This window comes from Anser cygnoides, chromosome 5, assembly GCF_040182565.1.
Source record: "Anser cygnoides isolate HZ-2024a breed goose chromosome 5, Taihu_goose_T2T_genome, whole genome shotgun sequence".
Classification (NCBI taxonomy): Eukaryota; Metazoa; Chordata; class Aves; order Anseriformes; family Anatidae; genus Anser; species Anser cygnoides.
In genome coordinates, this window is record NC_089877.1 from 38583396 (window position 1) to 38605675 (window position 22280).

The following is a 22280-nucleotide window of genomic DNA, read 5'->3' on the forward strand; positions in this document are numbered from 1 at the left end:
TATGAATTAATTTATTGTGAACTCACATGTCAAACTGCAGACAAGTGAACTCAAATGACTCTCACCTTGGCCAGCTGGAAAGCTGTTGGATGGCCTCATCTCCCCATATGCATTGACCTCATCTTACTTTTCCCCTACTACACATTAGGAAAAGTGTAAGCTTAAAGAGCTTCGGTGGACTTTGGATGGGGACCTCAAGAATGCAGGTCACACATTTTGCCAGAGTTCCTTTGTTGGCTGTCAGAGCAGGAGGTGAGGAGCTTGCAGCAGTCACCATCTTCCTAGCCACTCATCTAATAAGAGAGGAAGACTTTTAAAGGGGCTGAAGATGGCAATATTCAAGGAGAGCTTCAGCAACCACAGAGGAAAAGGTTGGAGTGGGGGCTCTGAACATCTTCTCAAGCTCTGGTGGTGACTTCCAGCCACTATGCTCCTGACAAGATGAAGCAAAGATGTGGCTTACCATGGATAAACTGTAGCTTTCAACCTGAAGCATGGAAAAGCAAACACCTACCTTTCACTGCATATTGTGGCCTGACTTAGCATCTCAATCCTGACCCATAGCCCTGGACTCCCTCCTGAAATCCCAGGACTTCCAGATAGCAGACAAGCCCCGAAGAAGTAGGGTTCTTTTTCCCTTCACCTTCTTGTTTGTATCCAAGTGGAGGCTCTACCTAGGTTCTACCTAATTTTCCTTGGGTTAGAAAATGCACTTGCCAGAACGTATGCTTTGCTTCTGCTGTTGTTGTAATTCAAAATTCTCCACTGCCTCTGCATGTCCGAGAACTGATGACCCAACATTTCAATATTTTAAGTGGCATTTGACATTCACCACATGCGAAATGAGAAAAAAAAAGTCATACACCCAGGCTGGCCCAACAGTCGGTATTTCCTATCTCATGTCTTTCCATGGCAAACAGAAACGAGAGACTGAAACATTAGCAGGAACAAGACAACACAAGAAGGAAAGATCAGCAGATCGGTTGCTTTTGTACTTACTCGTGGAAGTTTTATCTGCTGCAGCAGTTTTAAATTGTTTATTGCAACTCAGTATTTTTTCCAGGTGTGGAGGAGAACCAGCTGTGTCTTCAGCTTGACCCAGAGACTTAAGACTTACCTTCACTGACAACCTTGCCATAGTGACCATAACACACTCTTCAAGGAAGCACCAAAGAGCAGCAGACACTAGAGCTGAAGAACAGCTCCATTCCTGCGTGTCCCAATTCCTTCCTTTGTCTCTCCCTTGTGTCCTTGCTTGTCTCCTTCATTCCCTTTGCTGCTTGCACTTACCTTTCCCCTCACTTTCCTTTCCTGCTGTCATCTTCCCTTTGTTCTCCAATTTTTCTTCTCACATCTCAGCTGTGCATTTTCCTTCTACATTGCAATTCTTTGCACTTTGTGTCCTTGATTCTCTTCATCAGCCACCAATCTCTTTGTCTTTATAGAGGCCTCATGCCACAGCACGTATGTCTCCCCTGCCACTGCCTTAATTCCTGCTGTGCCTCATGTTATCCTTAAACTAGCCTTCTCCAGTATTTTAGGTCTGAGTTAGCATGTGGCCACAAGGTGGAGAATCTTCCACACCCCATATTATTCTTTTCTTGGAGCCCAAGATGCTACTTGTGCATCCCTAAGCTTCTGCATGTATCTCAGGTGCATCAGGGTGGCTCTCCTATGCAAATACAACCGGACATTTGGATAGAGAATTATTTTCAGTGGTGGCCTGCGTGGGTTGCATTTCTTTACCTGCATCCTTGTTGGACCCTGACTCTTCTCCTAAATCACTTCATCTCTTTTCAAAGAACAGAAAGGGAGAGAAAAAGGAAGTGAAGGGAGACGTACAAGATTCATTTTCTCTTTTCCCTCTGCACTTTGAGCCAAGTGCCAGTTTCTCTCTGGCACCTGGCCTCTGACCATGCGGCAGGCTCATGCATTTGGTAGCCTTTGCTGCTGCTGTTACACAGGCAAGTTCATTGTACTTACAACTTGGAAAGCTCCTGCAGCCTGCAACGCATTGTTAAAATCTAAGAGAGATTGAGATAGTTACGTTGGTGTTGCTCATTCCCTGTCAGTGTGTCTGTGGGATTGGGAATTGAAAGGAGAGTAAGACGGAGAGAGATCCAGTAGGATTTCTCAGCCACTGGAACCTGGTGTAGAGGATTGCAGACTGTGACTGTGAAGGAAAGCCATCCACTTTGTGTTACCCTATGACACTGCAGTCAGGTGCTCCTGTCTGGAGACAGGTTTCAGTAACTCCAGAGAGCTCAGTCCACAGGGAATCCGTCTGGGACAGGAATAAAACTTAAAACGTTCAAATGTGAAGTTGAAGATAGGTTTAAAAATATTACTTTGCAATGGAGATGAACGAATTGAGAGTGTGCTTGATTTTTTTTTTTTTTTTTTGTAACACGGTTACCTACAGATAAACAAGAATGAGCAAGAAGTGTTTGAGTGGGTTCATTTTCCATAAGGATTGGCTTTCTGTGAAGGACTGAAAGCCTTGAGAGTGGTCTATACAATTTCAGCCTAAAACGTGAAATCCAGACCAAGTACATTAGGGGAACTGTAGTTCCAGGTGCCTTCTGCTTAAATATTCCAAAAGGTGCGCTTGAGAACCAAATCTTATTGCCATTGCATGGCTTTTGCCAGAACAATCTCAGAGATTCTTACGTTTTGGACCTAGTGCCACTAGAAAAATGGCTTTTTAACTCACCTCATATTTTTTCCTCTTGATCTGCTCTGTAAAGTCATACTTTTCAGTCTCCAGCTGGTATAACCAGTCCCACAGTTCCTTAGCCTTGTCCCTGTGTGTTTATGGGGAGAAGGCAATAGGAGAAACACATCACATCCTGTATTTTCTAGTTTTCACGTCACTTTTTGCATTTTATTCAGTGCAGTTCACATGTTATCCTGCAAACCTCTTCTGTCCTCTGAAAGCTACTGACCTCTGAAAGCTAGTCAAGGGCACGTTTCTCACCTTCTCACCTGAGAATCTTTTAGCCTTGCACTCTTGTGTGTACCACGCACTAATGTATTTCTGACAGATTTAATTTTCCCCCTAATTCTTAATGAAAGGAAGAGTCCAGGGGAATTAGATGAGAAGGAATAAAGGCTGAATGCCCCAGAGATGAGCAGAGCAGCTGCCATTGTGTAATCTCATCCATTCCAGGGACAAGGTGAGCCAGCCTGGTCCTTCAGTCACATGTAAACTCCAGGGTGTAGAGTCCAGGCTGTCATCTGAAGACTGCTCTGCACCAGATCACTTGGCCTCCAAGCCTTCAGCCTCAGTGGATATCCGTACCAGTACCTTAGCAGCTCTAACTCACCATGGGAATGCTGTTGTAATACAGATCCCAGTCTGAGGGTTTGTTCAGCTATCTCAGAGCTGGGTTTAGAGTTTGTACCTAGTCCAGTAGATGGCTTATCTTAATTAGAAGGAGAGGCTAATGGAGCTATACCAACAGCATGGCTAGATGGCTACCAAGCCATTTCAATAATACCCCATCCCATTTCCCTCTGTTCTCCAGATCAAGAAAAGGCAGAACTTAATGTTGTCGCTTGATGAATTTCAAGGAAGGCCCCCTCCTCTCCCTCGTTCTTTCACTGGAGAAAACCCCAGGACAGTAAGAGCAAATTTCAGTGGATTACATTACAGTGAGTGCATTTAGGCATGTTACCTCAGCTTGTCTTCATTCAGGTGATCGATGTTCAAGGGCTTGCGCCTCTCGGCCAGGACCTTCTTCTTCGTCTCTCTAGCTGTTTGCTTCTTCCCTCTCTTCTGGTCAGCCTGTTCTCAGAACATAATTAATGTCAGACTGCTTTCAGGCTGAATGAAGTAAATTCAGTGATGGAGAATGTAAGACAAGCCACTAGGGATCCAGAAGAAGGAAAGTCAAGCTTTTTTCTTGACTTATAATAAAGACAGTCCCCTGTCAACATGGTGGTTTAGTGCTTTCATATTTCTTCCACTGATCCATGCTTTTTACCTTTGCCAGATAGCTGCTGTATGTGGCACCCATGGAGGACAGAGCCTTCTTCTTCTTGAGATCATCCTCAGCCTTTCTCTTGGCATCTTCCTCCTCTCTGCGTGCCTTTTCCTCCTGTGGAGTGCAGCACACAGAAGCACGTTACTCGAGGGGAGACCCACAGCTCCTCCAGCAACCAGAGTCACAGCAGGGAACGTGATCGGATAAGGTGTTGAGGGGAACTGGCAACTCCCATGTCCCACCCTTGCTTTAAGAGGGTGGTCATTTCTTCTCTGAGATGCAGATCTCAGCATCAGATCTCCTCCAGTGTGATGCTGAGACAAAGAGACAAACACAAAGACACTTACCGCAAGCCTCGCCTGACGCTCCTTCTCCTTCTCAGCCCGGATTCTCTGTTGCTCTGCTCTTTCAGCTCTGCGCTTCTCCTGCAAGAAGTGGTGACAGAGGCATGGAGCCATCACTGTGACTTCATCTACCTCCCATATTACCCCGCCAGCACCGAGAGTTTTGGTATGCAGGGAGTGAGCCACTTGCTCCCCTGCCAGGACATGGAGGATGGGGCTAACCTGCAATTCCCAGCTGTAAAACTGGGCAGAGAGAGGGGGCAGAGGTGGGAAGAAACCATTTAGGGATGGCATGAACTATCATTTCTATGCATGACAACTCAGTTTTCTACCGAAGTGACTGGATGAATGGATTCAACTTCTCATCCAGATCTCTCAGTCTAGCACAGTGAACAAGCAGTACAAGAACTCACAATTCTCTCCTTGAGGGCAACCAGCTCTTCCTCTTCCTTTCTCCTGGCTTCAAAGTGGCTGTCGATCAAGGCCTGCAGTTCAATCAGATCTTTGTTCTGCCTTTTCTTTTGGATGTCCTAGAAGAACAGGAGAAAGCTTTAGGCAAGCCCATATTGCTCCGGGACTGTGCCCTGGAGACTCCCAGCACCCCACCTTCATGCACAGAAACAAAGGCAGGAAGTGTCTGTGGTTATCCATGGATTAGCTTAAGTGGCTCTTGGTGCAGGTCAGAGACAGAGACTCATCCAAGTGACAGCCAGGAGACCAGCAGGGAGCAGGATCCACATCTTCTATTTCCCTACACTGAATTTTATCCCTGGCTTTGCTTAGCTGCCTCCTCTTTGTAGGTACAGAGCTCAGCTTGAGGGCTGGGATATGAATCTTACTGAGAAAACATCCCTGCATTTTGGGTACAACAGACATTTCTGCGGAGACTTTTGACACCAGAAGTTCTTCATTTTTCTATCAGCTTCCTATAAAATCATTTGGATCTCTGTTTATTGTTAACTTTTGTTGTCATTTCAGGTAGAGTTTCTCAGCAACAGCTAAGCATAGACCTGCTTTATTTCAATCAGCCCTGTAAGTCTCAAACCATTTACAGTAGTGGGACAGGGGATATGAGAGCTCCTAAAACTCTTTCTCTGTTTTTCATGTGTTAGCTTCAAAGATTTGAGGAGGGAAAAATAAATAAATAAATAAATAAATAGTATTTTAGCTTGATCCTATTAACAAATATATCCAGAGGGCTTCAGGAAGCAGAGGGTAGCCTTTCACTGAAAACAGGCAGCAAAGCAGCCATCTTTCTGTCCTTGGCTTTGTCCTCAGCTATGTCTAATACAGGAGGAGTTATGTGGGTTTCCACATGTGTATGACAGGTATGGACAGACAAACACACACAGCCTCAGGAATACTTACATCAAAATCTACTTTCTCACCCTCGGGTATTTTAGGAGCAGTTAGTCTGCAGAGAGACAAGGAAAAAAAAAAAAAAGAATTTTCTTGTTAAAAAGTAGTCAGCTTTTTAAAGAGCAGGTTCTGAACTGATCTGCCCTTGGGAATGATGCTGACAAGGAGAAATGTTAATGGAGATGCAGAGGTGTGAATCAGCAAGTCAACTGAAAACTACTCCAGAAAGCACTAGGGACCTGTGAACTTCATGGAAGGTTGTGCAGGACGGGGAGATGCCCCTAAAAACCCTTTCCATTCCCAAAATCTGTGGTCATTCCCTACCACACAGGTACATGGTGGCCCCCAAGGCTGTCGGTGCAGTGCTGCATGCTTAGTTCTGGGCATTTAGGGCAGTGGGAAAGGAAGGTCCTTAGGAAACCTCCGTTAAGCTCTAGCCAGCCCTGCCCAACATTTGCCATCCTTCCTGTTGTCCACAGCCCTGGATGGATGGGCAGCTTCCCAGCCATGAGCTCTCACAAAGAATTTACTGCAGAGCCACCTCCTTTCCATACAAAGCTGTGAGACTTGGACAATTTCATCAACTCCATCAGGAATTGATCTTAAGACCCTGGCCAGTAACTACTGCTAAGGCGTCCTCTGGCAGGAGCAGACAGCCTGGAAAGGCATGCAGGAACGCCTGGATGTTGCACGAGGGAGGGTTGCACAAAGGTTAATGGCCATTTGCCTAACAGAAACTGTACGTGCTTCTGCTAGATCTGATAAAAACGATCCCAGGGTTCTGAAACCCCCTGCCTTTCATACTTACTTTATTCTGGGCTTCTCCTCTGTATTTGGAAGCATGGAGCAAAACAGGAAGGGAAAAAGAGGGAGAACAGTTAGAACAACAGAGATCATGCCAGCTGCTAAAGTAAAAGGAGGGAAGGGAAATTCAATCTTAGGGGAAACATCCCAAAGAAACTGGTTAAATCGCACATACTTCCAAAAGAAACACACACACTCACACAACCCTTTCTGCTAGGAGAGAATGTCTTTTTTACCCTTAAAACAGAATTAGGCAGAAAAGAATCAAGAGATTGTATAAAAATCCCAAACGTAGCATCTGGTAGGCAATGGTTTCATGTAAATGCTGAATTATTTTTCTCAAACCGTCCTGACCAAAGCTCCAAGGAGGACAGCTGGGCTGGAGGGTGGAAGAAAACATTGCCTTTTTCAATCAGCACTTCCCTCGCTGAAGTTAACCTGAATTCAGAGTGGCGTCAACGATAAATAGGTTTGGCTTAAGTGCCTCACTTGGGGGCCAGGAGGGAAGAAGCCTGATGCCACACATTTTCTCTATGCCCACTGGCTCGTAAGATAGCTTAGGGCACGTAACCCTGAGATATCTTGGTGCCACAGGGAGGATGTTTCTTCCGTACGGTGTGGTGGCCCTCAAACCCAGCCTGCCAAGACAGTCCTCTCTTAGTGAGCATCCTCTCCTGCTGAGGTACATGTCAAATTCCTGTAAATGTTAATCGTGATGCTCTCCGCACCTCCAGGAAAGGTATAATGGCCTGGTAGGAAGGCTAAACCATCACGGGCTGCCAGCTCTGGGCCCGGCGGCAGTCAGAGGTGTCCCCCTGCCACAAGTGACCTTTCCCTGGCTCTCAGAAATGTGCTGCCCTATGAGCTACTTGCTTAACATTTGTGCTTGCGATCAGTCCCCCTCCCTGCTCTGCTTTTTGAACTTCAGCTGTTAGCCCTAGTGTAATGCCGCTAAGTTCAGCACTGTCGGTCTCACAAACAGAAGTGAATTAAACCTACGTGTTTATTCTGGCCCCGTCTCACAGGGACTCAGGTCGACTTTCATAACCACACGCTACGTTTGAACTTTCAGAGATGCTGGATTTTGCTGTACAAGACTCTCCCTGTGTTGGTTCAGTGGGAGGAACTGAAATAAAAAGCTCACAGCCTATTGAATCTGGTAAAAACAGGCAGCTTAGTAAAGGAAAATTAAAACCAGCCTCCCTCGGGAGCGGCTGCATGAGCCTGGTTATCCATATCATGATACAGAATGCTATTAGATTTTTTCAAGTGCTTATTTGCATCCATCTATTTTGGGACTGATGGAGGAAATTGGGAATAGCGAGTGGAACAGAGTAGAATAAAATAAAATCAAATATTATAAGGGAATAAACAGAAAAACTGGAACTGAAAAATATTTAGGGGAGATGCTTGCAAGGATGTTGGATAATCAAAACTGGAGGAGATGACTGGAAATAGGCAACTGGAATAATTAAGAGAAAAGATGGGAGAGTTGAATAAAAGAGATCAGAAACCAAGCTTTCCTTTGTCTCACACTTTCCCATATCAATTTCAGTAATGAAATTTTGGAAGTAGACACTTTCCTCATTTACTGCAAGACCACTGCCTACCAAAACATATCTCAGCTGAGGCCTCTAAATGCCAAAGCAATGCTAATAAAATAAACAGCAAGTAATTAGAAAAGTGTTTTAGAGCACTCATATAAAGGAAACCATGAATCGCTCCTGAAGAAAAATACTATTAGGCAAAAATGCACTTCTATATTTCTCTGGTTATTTTTTTAATTGTTTTGCTTTTCAAAATAACCAGTGAGCTTCTTAAAATATAAGTTGAATTGTTTTGTTTTAGATCTGGAAAGAGGAAAAGTAGTCACGATTAACCAGTCTACCAGGGATGTTATTCACACAGGATTCCCTTCCCTCACGCCATACCCAGATAATTTTCAGAAACACTCCTGTTTAACTTAAAGCTGTCAATTAGTAACACTTCACAGAGAGAAAAAGAACACAGGAAATGACGGATTTTTTTTGTTGACCTTGGCTGCCAGGATTGACACCTGTCTGTCAATGACTGGGTGAATTTGGCTTCAGCCGCTAACAAATCAGCATTTTACACATAATTAAACCAACAAACAATTGCCAAAATAAAATTAAGATTAGTTAGTTTTCTTGAGAAAAAGAAATTGTAGCTATGATATTTACAGGTACCTCCAGAAAACCAGAAAAGAGGATAACAAAGAAACAGAAGCATTTATTAAAAAAAAAGGAAGAGTAATAAACCTGTCCTTTGCAGTGCATGATCCAGCATGGTCCATACTGTATGCACCAAAAGGAGCCCAGGGATGTGATTTGTTTTGAGATGCCCCATCTTTCAAGACACTTAGTCAAGGAACTGGGCCAAAATTTGTTGACGCATAGGAATTGTTGTAGCAAATTCCTGCTCCTGTTGGTGGATTTTGACTGATATTCTGCGCATTCTGCCCATGAAGCATGGGGCTGTGACAAAATCCCCACATACAACTCTGCCAAAACAAGGCAAGAACCACTGGAAATCCAAGTTCACTGACATGGCAATTAGAAAGAGTCTCTTAGTTTCTGGTTTCCGAAAGGGTTGGCTCCTGGAGAACACACACCACCAAAAATATACCCACTTCTCCTGCCCAGTCTGTGAGACATTCCCGCAAATGCTCCCCTTTCTGTGAATCCATCTGACCTGCCTTTGCTTCATCCAGAAATCCCTAAACACCCTCCTCCTCCATCCCACTTCTGACAAGCAGCTTCTCTAACTCACAGTCTGTCCTTGAAAATCAATACACTATTGAAAAAAATAAAAGGAAAGAAAGAGAAAAACCAGAGAAAGAAAGAGAGGGAAAGATCCCATTCTGAAGTGAAAATTGCATCAGGGTCTCTGAAAGGTCCTCAGAGGATTTCCCTAAAACTGAAAAAGAAAACAAACAAACAAAAAAAAGCCTGAAAATACAGAAAAAGCAAGGTAGTTTCAAGGGGTGTTGGGCTTTGTCTTTGGAAACAGCTGGCCAGGTGTTCTAGGGGTTGGGGTCATCTGAACACAACTGAGCTACCTCAAAGCCTTCAAAGTCCACGAGAGCTTTCTATACCTTGAAAATGATTTTGGATTTGGCCCAGGGACAGTAATTTATCTGCCCACACACCAGAGCAAAACTGACCCCATGTACATTTAGATTCGGTCCTTCCACAAGTCTTGTTCCCACCCATGTGTTCCAGGGACTATTTGACCCAGTGTTGAAGAGCACACTCTTTTAAGCAAAATGTAAAAATTACGACACATCAGTCTGAATAAATTTATTCAGATGCTCCATGTTAAGCCCAATTTTAAGTGCATGACTGGAGCAGAAGTTTAAATATCTGCAAATTCAAGCCTGGAGAGCATGACTTTCCAGGCTGGGTGGGAAAGGCATGTCCACACAGTGCCCAGCTTCTGTTTTTAATCATGCCTCTGGGATTTGAGAGACTTTCCTGGTTATTTGGATAGGGACATTTTGCTAATGAAAGGGTATGATACAACAGGATCTATCTACAAAAAAAGAAGAACAAGCTTCTAGAGCTGGGTTTTCACAATCTGCCCTCCTAGTGGGGATGTGTAGGCTTCTCAACATGACAGGGATCCCCCCGGGAGTGACTGGATATACACAGTGAGTGATTCTTTGCGGCAGAGATGTTTTGGCCCAGTTCCTGAGTTTAAAATGAGGTGAGGAGCAAAAACAAACAAACGAAGAAAAAGAGTGAGATGTTAGAAAGATGACTCTGTTGTCCTACGACAACACCGAGCTACCATCGTAGTATCCGCCTTCTTCATCAGCTGTAGGTTGAAGGACGAAAGCAAAAGAAAAGAAGCACAGTAGTCAATCCACAACCAGCGCTGTTGTCCTGAGAGCAACTGTCCTCACTCCCTCCCCGCTACGCTAGGAACCTGGGGCTCTCTGGAGATGGGATAATGGGGAGGAACATAAAGAGAAGGGTGTCTAGCTCCTTACAACAGCAACACAACAATATGAAGGAGTGATAAGAGGCAGTACATTTGCCAGCTGTGAAGTTTTAGCTGGAAACGAGTGGACTTAAAACAGTGTCACATCCTGATACAAAAATGCCAGATCATGAACTATCAAAATCATGAAATTTGGGTAGGTCCAGAGCTGAATTACAGGTCTACCAGTTTGCAGCACGTAAAGGTGTGTCCTATAATTTACACCATCCCACATTGCCCAGCACACATGGGCATGTCAAGTTATAAGCCAAACTCAGCTTTGTACCTGACAAAAGTTTTGATTTTCTAGCTGATTCTGCAGTTTGCAGTTCTGATCACTAAAGTCATCCTGTAAGGAGTCAATAGCAGGTTTTATGAGAACATGATAAAAATTAACCATCCTTCCGAAGACTTTCCTGAACGTCTGCTATGAAAGCTGCAGCTTTAGTTATGTGGAACTAAGGACAAAGCAATAGATGCAGATTCAGCCTCATAACCAAACCCCAAACTGTCTGGACTTGTGTATCCAAAGAGCAAAACTCTCATGTGCATGGGAACAAAGCATTCAGGTCCCTAGGCCATCAGCTAGGGACTCTCACTTCTCTCTCTTTGTCGCTCACTTCTGTCTGTCCACAACAACAAACTACGTCAGCCCTTTCTGAAAACAGCCTAGAACACACAACAGAAGGAGTTCTGAGCCCTTCTCAACCACACGTTGTGGGCTGTTATCTAGTCAGGACCACCATATATCCCAAGAGACGTACTGACCCACAAGCTTCGAACAACAAAAAGCCTGAGGGCACTGCAGTGAGGCTGAGACCTGCAGCATCTGCAGTGCCCTGCCTGTTTCATGAAGCTCCAGTGCATTTTGGAGGTTTGATTTGGCTAGCAGACAACCCTTTTCTCCATGTTCACCCAAAGCCGTCCAGAGAGGCCATTTCCCTCCCGTGCTATCTGTGCTCTTGAAAAAGGTCGGTATTTTTAACACGGGTTCCCCAGCACTGAAAGAGAAGAAGGGTGAGGGTCTTTAGAGGCACCACGTACCTTCTTCAGGGGCTTCTTCTGCAGGTGTCGAGGTGTGAGCAGCGATGGAAAGACAGGAGATAGGAAGAAGAAGAAAAAAGAACAGATATTTAAAGCTCTTGGAAGCCTGAGGAAGAGACCAGGGAATGCGTGAAGGGGGGGAAAAATAAAGGAATTAGTGAATTAAGGCAAGGAGAAGAGGTATCTGGAGAGGCTGTAGGGAGTTAAAGGTGCTGTAAGGTTAAAGTAGTAGTAAGCATGGAGATTAAAGGAGAAGAGGGCTGCAATTGATCATTGTGGTTAATATTTGTTTCTCTTGTTTTGTTCTCTTCTACCAACCCAGGACTCCTGTTCAACACGCGCACACTCATGTTGCAACTACACGCAGTAAATCAGAAGTCATATCACATACCTGGCTCATGAACTTCAGGTGTGAAGTGTCATGGAACAAGGTGCGATGGAAAATAAGAGAATGAGAACGAGAAACCTGTTATTTCACACAGCAAGAGAGCTTTCGAGCCAAAGGGGAGGAGGGGTAGAGAGGAAAAAGGGAGAGGGGAACGAGGTTGAGAAGTAAACCTGAGATGAAATAAATCGATTACATTTGAAACAGCATATAAACAGAAGTCACAGGGTGGGATTGGAATTCAGTCGGGTGAAACAGGCAGCTTCATGATAATAGTGCAATGGTTAAATAAATAAATAAATACATAAAACAGCTTAGGAGCATTATATGCATAAAGCACAACTTGGCAGCACAATGTGCCAAGGTCTACCTCGATTTGAAATATGCACATGAACATCGTCAGCACTCTCAAAGCATTGGATCCATCCTTTACTACAGCAGCATTCCAGCCATTTGAGATAAACGTGATGTGGTCTGGAAACCTCCTGAAATACCTGCTGTAACTCAGCAGCAGCAGCAGCTAACTTCTAGAGAAGCTCGGTTCTCTTTTCTGGATCTATGGCTCGTGGCATTTTCTTCCTTGAAGACAATCTGGATGTCTGTATAAATCTATTGCTCGTCTTCACATCCATTTGCAATGTAGATTTACAAATGGATTACTTCAGAGGAAGAAAATGTTGATTAAAAGTCTGTGCAGGCCTGCATTTCATTCTTCTGGTTTTGGCAAAGCAAGAATCGATTAGCAGTGCAGATTTGAGGGACAGATTTTGCTTTTCAGCCGTACACACGCTGCTGAATATTTTGCAAAGCAGGCATAAAAATAATGCAAAATTGCACTGTATTTATATTCACTGTGTACAGTTAATGGGTCAAATTCTGCCCCAAGATTTGAAACGAAGCTTTTGCTGTAGGAAAAAATACTCCTTCACATACTACGGCACAGGATTTAACCCATTCCACAAGGATGCATTCTGCTGATCTGCTCTTTCACAATAGTATACGTGTTCCGTGGCTTTTAGTAACATTTTCAAAGAAGAAACTAAAACAATGCAAAACAAGGAGAGAAATCCACAACCCCAAATGCATGCGAGGCACAAGCTCTGATTAACAGCTTGGTCATGATCTCCTGTCAGCGTGTATTTGGCTCCATGCAGGCTGTCCCAGCAGACAGACACTGGGGAGTTTAGAAGTTAAATCACATACCTGGAGGGGGGGCTTCATTTAGTAGGAAGTGTCAGGGGAAAAGCATCCGAAAGGAAGATAAGAGAATTAGAAGTTATTCAGGAGGGGATCACCTCAAACTTTGGTAAGACCAGGCTGAAGGGGGTGTCATTTGCATACTAGATTATGGGGAGGGGACGTTAATAAGAGGGGAAGAGGAGAACAGTGACAGTGGAGTGTGAAGTAAACAGGGAGGGGATGCCAGAGAGAGGAAGATGAAAGGAATTTGAATGCTTTCTGCCCAAGCTGCTGTGTAGTCACAACCCTAAAATCTTGCACGGGCACTAAAATGTCTCTTCTAAGCTTCCTACAAGGTGCCACCCCAGTTACAAATAGTTATCTGTGTTTCCTACAGGGAGAATACATTTTAGGGAATCGTAAGAATGGATTGATTCTTTGTGACTCTGGTTTTCTTCAACATCTTCAAATTCCTATGCACAGGAACACTTCAGATTAATACATAGGAATTTAGATGTCACACACGTGCATTTGGTTAGGTGGAAAGCAAAGAAAAGTAAAGGAATTAGAGGAAGAAACACAACAGCAATAGCTCTGACCTTGTGCAGGACCAGGCTGGGACTCACGAGATGCATTAGACAAAGACGGCATTAACAGCACAGAAACTAAATAACAAGGCAGGACGAAGAGCTGCAAGAGGCTCTCCTTCTGCTTACATCTTTATAAACCTTCCTTTTTGCTCGTGTTGCAGACAGATGGTTACAGGGAAAAGAAAGCACGGGAAGGCTGTAGGTATGGCTTGACTGTTAATTGGATTTCGTTATTAATTTGCACAAATTTCAAGCCGATACGTGTGCCTGAGCTTGAGACCAACGCCCAGGACTTTGGAAGGCATGCAGGGGGCAGAGACATACGGGGCAGCTGGGATGGCAGCAAGGAGCTCCAGCTCGTGCAAACCCAGCTCAGGAATGATGTAGCCACATGTAATGAGGGATTAATATCATTAATGTGGGAAGGGCAGTATGGGAAGCAAGAAGCTGTGCGAGCAGTGTTGAAGTGTTGAAGCATTAAGTCACACCAAATCAATCCCTGCCTGCTGCAGGAGCAGTGCTGCTCTGCTCGAAACCAAGAGGCTGGTCTCCCTCTGCGGACTGCGGAGAGGAACAGCTGGGGTGGACGGCTCTGAGAGATGGCTGATTTAAGAAAGCTGCCCGAAATGGCACAAAACCATTTTCACAGCTCAGAGGGTGCTGCAAGTTCGATTTCTGCTTTTCCACACAATAAACATCCTAACGTTCCCACTCTCAGCATGAGGACGGCTCTGAGGCCACTCAGCAGCTGTCATCACAGTGCACGCACGGAAATATTTGTTCACAAAAACGTTATTACATCTTTCATGCAACAGTTAGCTCATCCTCATTATTATGCACCACAGGGCAGAGGAAAGTATTATTGATGGAAGGTGTAAGGAAGCTGCAAGTTACAGTTTATCGTTAATGTTTTGTATTTTTATCTAGTTCCTTCCACCATCTTCGAATTCCTGAGTATAATATTAGAGTTACTGGTATCGTTTTGTGTCCAAAATCACAGCTCCAAATACATTTCAATATTTCAAAACTCATGTAAATTCAGCTAAGATTTTGGTCAAAAAAAAAATAAAAAAAATTGAAACAGTTTCACAACCAAAGCTTGCATTGATATTAACATTCTGAAGCAAAATTATCTCATTTTTTTTGCCTTGTGACAATCTCTCATTCCAAATTCTTGTTCTTGTGTTGCACTATATATAGTCCACGTTATCCATAAAGCCAATGCTTCAGAACTATTTCCAAATGAATTTTCATTTCAAAAGTTGGAACTCTTCCCAAGAGGAAAGAAAAAAAAAATCTAAAATGTTGGATCAAAATGTTTAGTTTCACCCAAATAAAAATAAATTTCAATATCTGCCAAAGAAGGCTTTCATTTTCTTTTTGTTTGTTTGTTTGTTTGTTTGTTTGTTTTTAATGTTTTGGTTTTTGTTTGCAAATTTTCCACTTAGTCCCAATTGAGAATAAAACCCAACTGTGAAATTGCCAAACAACTGTATTTCCAGCACACAATAACCCTTCAGATTGACGCAGAGGAATTCAGAAGTCACATACCTGGTTCATGGACTTCTTTAAGAGGGAAGTAGCAGGGAAGGAGATGCAAAGAAAGATAATAGAATTAGAGCAAGAAAGAGAGGATCATTAAAAAACAAACCAAAAAATGCACTTTTTTTTAGCTAGGGTGGAGGGGTTAAAGGGATAAAAAAACATTAATAAGATTAAAAGAGAAGTCGAGGGGAAAATGGATGTCAATCAAAATCATGGAAAGGAAGGAGAGAGGGTGCTGGGAGATGAGAAATGCAGGAGAATGACGTATACTCATGTTATAAACCACTACCATCAGCGGACATAAAGAATAACTTGTGTTTAAATCAGGTCCACAGGTTTGAACGTGTGAAAAGGGCCTAGGCAACCTGTCCTTATTCATGTGCATAGAAATCCCAGCCACTGCAGAAACCAGCAGGCTCGGGGGAGCAGGCGTTGATTTCCCCAGCAGCCAGGATTTCCACCCTGGTGCGTGGAGCACGCACGGGGATGGGAAGGAGAGCACGAGCACATTTCTGCTCCCCGATCCGTGGGACTGAGCATGGGGTCACAGCCTAGCTGGGCATGCAAGGAAGGGCTGGGAGGGCAGTTTAAAGGTAAGGTGTTTTTGGGTGGTGGGAGGATGCTCAGGTAAGCATGTTGTACTGTTTTGCTAATCGCACAGACCGCCTTGCCAGATCTGGGATTTAATGCACATTGTAAAATCAAGCAGAACTGCAACCCTGCTATCCCCATATTTGCATAATGCACATTAAACCAGAAAAAAAAAAAAAAAAAAAAAAAAAAACCACCTCCAGGTCAGCACACGCTTCTGCAAAACTGGGTGTTGTATCCATGCAGTGACGGGGTGGGAGGCCGACGGATGTGGCACTGGGGCCAGCTGGGAGGAGACACTTTGGGGAGCATTATCCCCATACCAACCGGTACCCCTACGGACAGCCTGGCCGGGAAAATCAGAGCACGGGGGGAAATAAAAGTGCTGCATGCAGCAGGGAAGGCCAACTGGAGCCGCATCGAGAGCAGCAGTGGGAACTGATGCAGCCCATCACCAAGCGAAGCAGCTCTCAGCAAGTGCCCAGAGGATGCTTTCACATCCTCTCCTCTTCGGCCACCGCCAGGACTCCTGCGCACATTACCGCTCTGGACAGAGCTAGGGGGATTTGCAAATGACGGCACATACCTTCCTCATGAGCTTTGGCGGGTGGGAAGAGTCACAGAGCAAAATGCAAAGGAAGACAAGAGCGTTAGAGACATCAGAACAACCTTGCACTCGTACCAAATAGTGGGGAGGAAAAGTCTGAGGATATATTGCAGGGAAATAAAATGAACACAGATACAGAAAGCACTACTGAAAGGGAGGGTGCAGATAGTTTGAGGTATTAAGAACATAAAACTGATTTAAGTGGCCATATCAGTGGCATTTGTCTTAAACTCACACTGCTGCCGTTTTGGATGAAGCGTGCACCCTCACAGGGCTGCTGCCTGCCCAGGCTTGGAGCAGATTTACAGCCTGAGGCCAGCACCCTCCTGGTGGCACACGGCTGCACTTGCCACCATGACACAGCAGCCTAGAAACGCCGTTGCACGAACATGAAGAAAGCCGTCTTTAACCATTTGCAAAGCTAAAACACAGAATCATCACCTGTTGCTTTACACAGCAGGCTTTAACCTTAGCCGTGGGCACATGGGGAGGCTGCTGTAAGAACAGCACACCCAGCGGGGCACACCTGCAGGTTGCCCGGAGGCCCGACCCTCCCCAAATGGAGGACCAGGACAAGCCTCACAGCCAGACCCAACCCATCTCAAAGCAGAGGCTTTTCAATCCTTGCAAGAGGTTTACATTTCCCTTCTGTAAACTACTTTACAGAAGTTTCTTTTTAATTTTTCATGCAGCAATTGCCATGTAGCATCACCAGGACATCAAACATCAGAACAGAACATGAAGGAAGAGAGTACAAAAACCAACACAGCGGCAAGTGCAATTCCACACTGAGGTGCCTGGCTTTAACTCCTGCTTCTTTTACTACCTTATGACCTCGTGGCCACAGCAGAGCTTACTCTGAACAATGGGGATTCAGGGGTCATCTCACATACCTTCCTCATGAGCTTCTTTAGGTGGGAGGTGCCACAGGACAGGATGCAAAGGAGCATTGGGAGAGACATGTTAATACGTAGGCTGATATTGCACAGGTTGAAAACTCTATCAGGCCAGAGAGAAAAGTTTAATCCCAGTAAGGGATGCACTAATGGCCAGGAGGAGCAGGAATTTGAGATGTAGGTGAGCGGAAAATAACTGCACTGTGTGAAATGAATGGACAAAAACATATTGCTTGGGTGCTCAGGTACAGGCTGGACTTTTCCTCTGAGTTCAGTTTCATGGTAACAGCCTTCTGCCATCATGCAGATTGGCTTTATGGCAGACTGTGCACGGAGTGAGAGGGCAGAGCCTGGGGTGCCAGCAGCGCAGCACCCACGCCAATGTCCAGGACCTTGTGCCCGGAGCTTTGCCTGCTCTGGTCGGAAAGGGAGCTTGCTACGGCAGCAGACAGCTCCTCCAAAGCACAGATGGGGGAAAAACTGAAGGTCCAGCATCTGGCTTCCGGAGACACGGACCAGAGCAGATTTGCAACTTAAAGTGGGCATTCAGGCAGTCAGGTTTGGTCAGGCAGGAATGCGTTAGCCTACAAAGGAGGAGGTTATGGAGGAAATGTGGAAAGCAAAGGCAACGCCACGTAACCACGTCTTGCTTCTCTTGCACCACCCTCGAATTCCTCCCAGTGCTAAGGGGAGGATGGGGAGGATTCAGGAAGGTCACAGCACATACCTGCTTCGTGAACTTCGGCAGCTGGGATGCGGCAGGGAGCAAGAGCAATGAGATGGAAAACGAGAAGTGTTAGACTAAAGGGTGTGTGAACACAACAGGGGAGTCTAAAAAACACGGGGGGGATGAAATAGGGAAACAGAGATGAAATGGAGACAGGCAACCAAAGCACGAACAGACAGAAGAAATGTAAATCCTTCTGGACCTGTGTTCTGCAAAAAACCTGCCAGCTGCTACCCCCACTATAAACAGGATTACTGGGGTTTCAAATATGCCCATAGCAGAAAACTTTGCAAATGTGAAGGGAACCGACACACCCTTTGGCTCCTCATACTCGGAGCACCAAGGCCCAAACCTCTCACGTGCAATGGGTGGGTTTCTGTTCCAGCCCCTCTTGTGCCCTGCAAATACCGTGCGCAATGCGGGGAGCCAGCTGGGGTTGCTTGCCAGCCTCTGCATAGGTATGATTAATAACACCTGCATTCTGCAGTGTTATTATTTATATTATATATAATATTATATATTATAGTCTATAACTCATAATATATACAGTATACTATATATAATATTACATATTATCACATATGTACTGTGCAACATGGCTACAAGCATACCTTACCCCAGATGGATTTTGGTTTTAAAATCCATCTGATTATTATCTACCAAGCTATGCAGGAGAAACCAGTGGACATGGGATATAAACCTTTATAGCCAGACCCCCACAGCGGGCATTACAAACACCCAGGGCTCAAAATCAGCCTGGGAGCCTGCTGTGGCCCGCAGGAGGGGCTGGTGCCCTCATTTCCCATGCTGCTGCCTCCCCAAAACCGCATGGATACAGGTAGGTATGGGGCACCCGCGATGGAATCCCCAAACTTCTGCAGACACCCTGCTAAACCAGCAGTTTAGGGAATCAAATGTTGTCAGGTGAGGAATCCTTTGCCACAGCATCCGTCTCTTGCCTCTTGTTTTCTTCTACCTCCTTGCAAAACGAGGCGAGCATCAGCTCTGAGCCCTGCTGCAGGAAAGAGCGGGGCTGAGAAGTGCTTTCACCTACCTTCCTCTTGGACCTCTTCTGTGGGTGGGAAACGGCAGGCAGCGAAGGGAAGGGGAGAAGAAAATTAAAACAAGAAATATCTTATTTAAACATTCTTGAGGTTTCCCAAGCTCCCAGGCCGTTATGGGTAGAAATACACAATGATGGAATTACAGGATGAGAGAGAAATAAAAATAACATTTTTATGGGCATATTATGGGGTTATAAATGTTACTGGAATATGAGAATATGACCACAAATGAAAACCACATTAAAAAGTCATCCACTACTTCATTCTTTATTAGAGCTGGTTGAAATTTCCTAAAGCTGTCTTTTGATGACATTTTAATCAAAAATAAAATTGCTCCATTCTATTTTTTTTTTTAAATCTGTGTTTCTTGAATGGGTAAAAATTTTGGCCAACAGTCATCAGATTTTGAAATGTCACAGAAATTCATTCCTGAATGCCAAGAGATGGATATCAACTTTGCAGAGTCTATCCCCACATCCCTTTTTTTAAAATCTAAGTTTAGGGAGTGAAAGGAGGGGATTTAACACCTTTGTGACAAGAAAGTCACAGTTCAGTGGAAAAGGTAAGCCCAAACAATCATATGTTTGTTTCCATACAGATATATAAACTCACACATGTATATGCATGCTATAGATGTGTAGTTATATATGGATCTTCTACCCAAAAATGGGTCCAATTTCCTACCAGCTCAATAAGTGACATCAATGGCTGTCATTGCATTGATGTCTGCGGCTCAGGACCGAGTTCTGGCCATCAAATGTGAACTGTTTGCTCTGGATTTCTTCACCCACATTCTTCCTCTGCACCCAGAGAAAGAAAGCAGAAGCCATGTCACATACCTTCTTCCTGAGCTTCAGGGGGCAAGTGTCATGGAACAAGAAGCAGCAGCAAACAGGAAAATGAAAACAGAAAACTGTTAGAAAGTGGTAATCGAGTGAGCTAAGGCCTGGAGAAGTTGTTAGAAAGTGATGGAGAGAAGTTATATGAAAGGAGATGGGTGGCTTTGGAAGATAACACAGAGGTCAAGCAAAAGTGGAGAGCAATGAGAAGACACAACTCAGAGGACATGGGCATGCAGATTTTATTTTTTTAAAAAAAAAAAAAAGCAAAATAGCCACCTGCCTTTTAATTTCATATCATCCTTGAAACCCAAAAGGAGACAGTCAGAGAAGGAAGGAGAGGGGCAAGAAGAAACACTTCTCCTTTTAGGAAGGTTTGTCTGTAGGAATGACACCCTTTGCTCGCTCTTTGGATGTTTGACAAGATGTGAAGAAGGATGGAGCATGAGCAGCACCTTCACCTCCCCGGCTCTGCCCCTCCAGGCAGGTGGCCACTACAGACCTGGAGGCACCTCTGCAATGTATTTGGCTTTTTTTGAGTCCTCGATGCCCCTGGCAGCAATACTGGGAGAATCAGAGACACGAGACACTGGTGTGTCTTAGGGCTGAAACTACTCTGAGCAAGCCCACATTCTCACCTCTGTTCCCATTACCAATGATGGGAATTGGTTGCAGCAATTTGGGGGAACCCATGGCAAATAAAAAGCTGCTGCTGCATATGAAATGGTCAGGTGGGACATTTCTGCACAGGGGAAACATCAGAGCTGGTCTCACACCTTCAGTGGGCAAACATCCCTCCCCCCCGGCAAGGCTTCATTTCCTGGCCCTTTAGAAGGTCTCTCAGACACTAAGGTCAGATCCTGGGAGAAAGCAAAGCTCCTGTGGATGTGCCCCAGAGCTTGGCCCTCACTTCAGTTCCAGATACCTTGGGAAAACAAAGGACGACAAGTGAGAGCTACGCTTGCATGAACATGTCAAAGGTGCCCAGCAAAGACACTGGTACAGCTCCAAATCCTTCCCCTCCCTGCTCTGAAGCAACTCAGGTGAAAAAACTGAGCGGTATGAAGGGCTTTTCATCCTCCATCTTTCCAAAAATCTCCTCTGTGTCTCCAGCAGCTTGTCAAATCACCGCTTGCCAGCTAAAGGCATGCTAAAAAAACTTCATCTTTGCCAGCCAGTCCCCTGCCTCCCCTTCTCCAACCCCCTCAGCACCCTGTCTGGTGCTAGACAACCCACTCTCCAATTCCAAATTTCAGCTCCCAGCTTTATAACCAGCCCCTGTGGCTCCTACAAATCCCGTGCTTCACTGTAACGTGAAGTCTCTGCAGGTTGTGGTCCCAGTTTGGCTGGTTTTCTTGTTTCGACTGGTGATCAATCAAGTGTTTCAGATCACCTTTAGCGGCAAGCACCAAAGAGAAGGGTCAAATACAGACAAGGGAAAGGCAGGACCAAGAATCCAGGAAAGATAAACTACGTTCCAAGTGTTTTGTTACCTTCTTCTTCGTATTCCTCTGCATTGATATAGAGGGGAGGAAAAAAAAGGCAGACAAATCAACCACCAGCCTCAGCGCCCAGCACACAGCCTGCGACGGGTGGCACATCAGTAGGACATCACCCACGACAGAGCCCTTTACACTCACATGGACTTGGGGCAAGATGCCCTCAGAGCAGCCACTTCCAAATCAGCAAGAAAAATAGCAAACCACATGACTCAGAGAAAAAAATAAAGAGGTATAAAAGGGGAGGAAGACTATATTATATTGGATATTTTCTTGGGCAACAGGGGCTCAGGCATACAAGCACATTAGAAAGAAAGGTGGCAAATGAGCATAAGGAAGAACAACAAAGAAAAAATATGTTTGTTTCTACATACATTGCTTGTACGCATTGTGTTTTTATGTTTAAAAACAGAAATTATGTATATGAAACCTTCAATATAAATTGCCAGCAGATGGCAGTGCCCCTACAAAAACCGGCAGCGTCCCCTGCAAACAGGACATCAGTTTTGGGCTGAAATCCCAAAGGCTGCCCACAGCACAGAGACAGCCCCGGTGCTACAAATAGCGTACAGATACCAGAAGCTGGTGACAGGTAGGCAGACAGGCAGACACACAAGGAGGTAGGTGCACTGACACCTATTTATCCATCAGACAAGGCTAACTGTGCCAGCAGATTTTGTTAGCAGACCAACAACAGGCAGACAGGAGAAGATGCACATGGCCAGTGAATGCTGCAGACTGGCATGGAAGCAATTAGAGACAGATTTCAGACTTACCCTCTCCTTGCTCCCTGCGAGAGAGGAAAAAAAGTTATTGAGA

At 44.8% G+C, this 22280-nt stretch overlaps 1 protein-coding gene across 6 annotated transcripts in view; it reads right to left on the reverse strand.

Moving 5' to 3' along the window:
* Positions 1 to 22280, reverse strand: part of TNNT3 (troponin T3, fast skeletal type) — a 30631-nt gene that overhangs the window by 2813 nt on the left and 5538 nt on the right. The window contains exons 3-15 of one of the 6 annotated variants that reach the window (XM_066997927.1): positions 22238 to 22251; positions 21456 to 21473; positions 19114 to 19131; positions 15245 to 15259; positions 11540 to 11557; positions 6498 to 6516; positions 5699 to 5744; positions 4744 to 4860; positions 4334 to 4411; positions 3987 to 4100; positions 3678 to 3787; positions 2714 to 2804; positions 1984 to 2024 (exon numbers count right to left, since the gene is read on the reverse strand). In XM_066997927.1, coding sequence (XP_066854028.1) covers positions 1984 to 2024; positions 2714 to 2804; positions 3678 to 3787; positions 3987 to 4100; positions 4334 to 4411; positions 4744 to 4860; positions 5699 to 5744; positions 6498 to 6516; positions 11540 to 11557; positions 15245 to 15259; positions 19114 to 19131; positions 21456 to 21473; positions 22238 to 22251 — 699 coding nt within the window. The remainder of the gene's footprint in view (positions 1 to 1983; positions 2025 to 2713; positions 2805 to 3677; positions 3788 to 3986; positions 4101 to 4333; positions 4412 to 4743; positions 4861 to 5698; positions 5745 to 6497; positions 6517 to 11539; positions 11558 to 15244; positions 15260 to 19113; positions 19132 to 21455; positions 21474 to 22237; positions 22252 to 22280) is intronic. The other 5 variants (XM_048066618.2, XM_066997928.1, XM_066997929.1 and 2 more) reach the window with 5 other exon arrangements.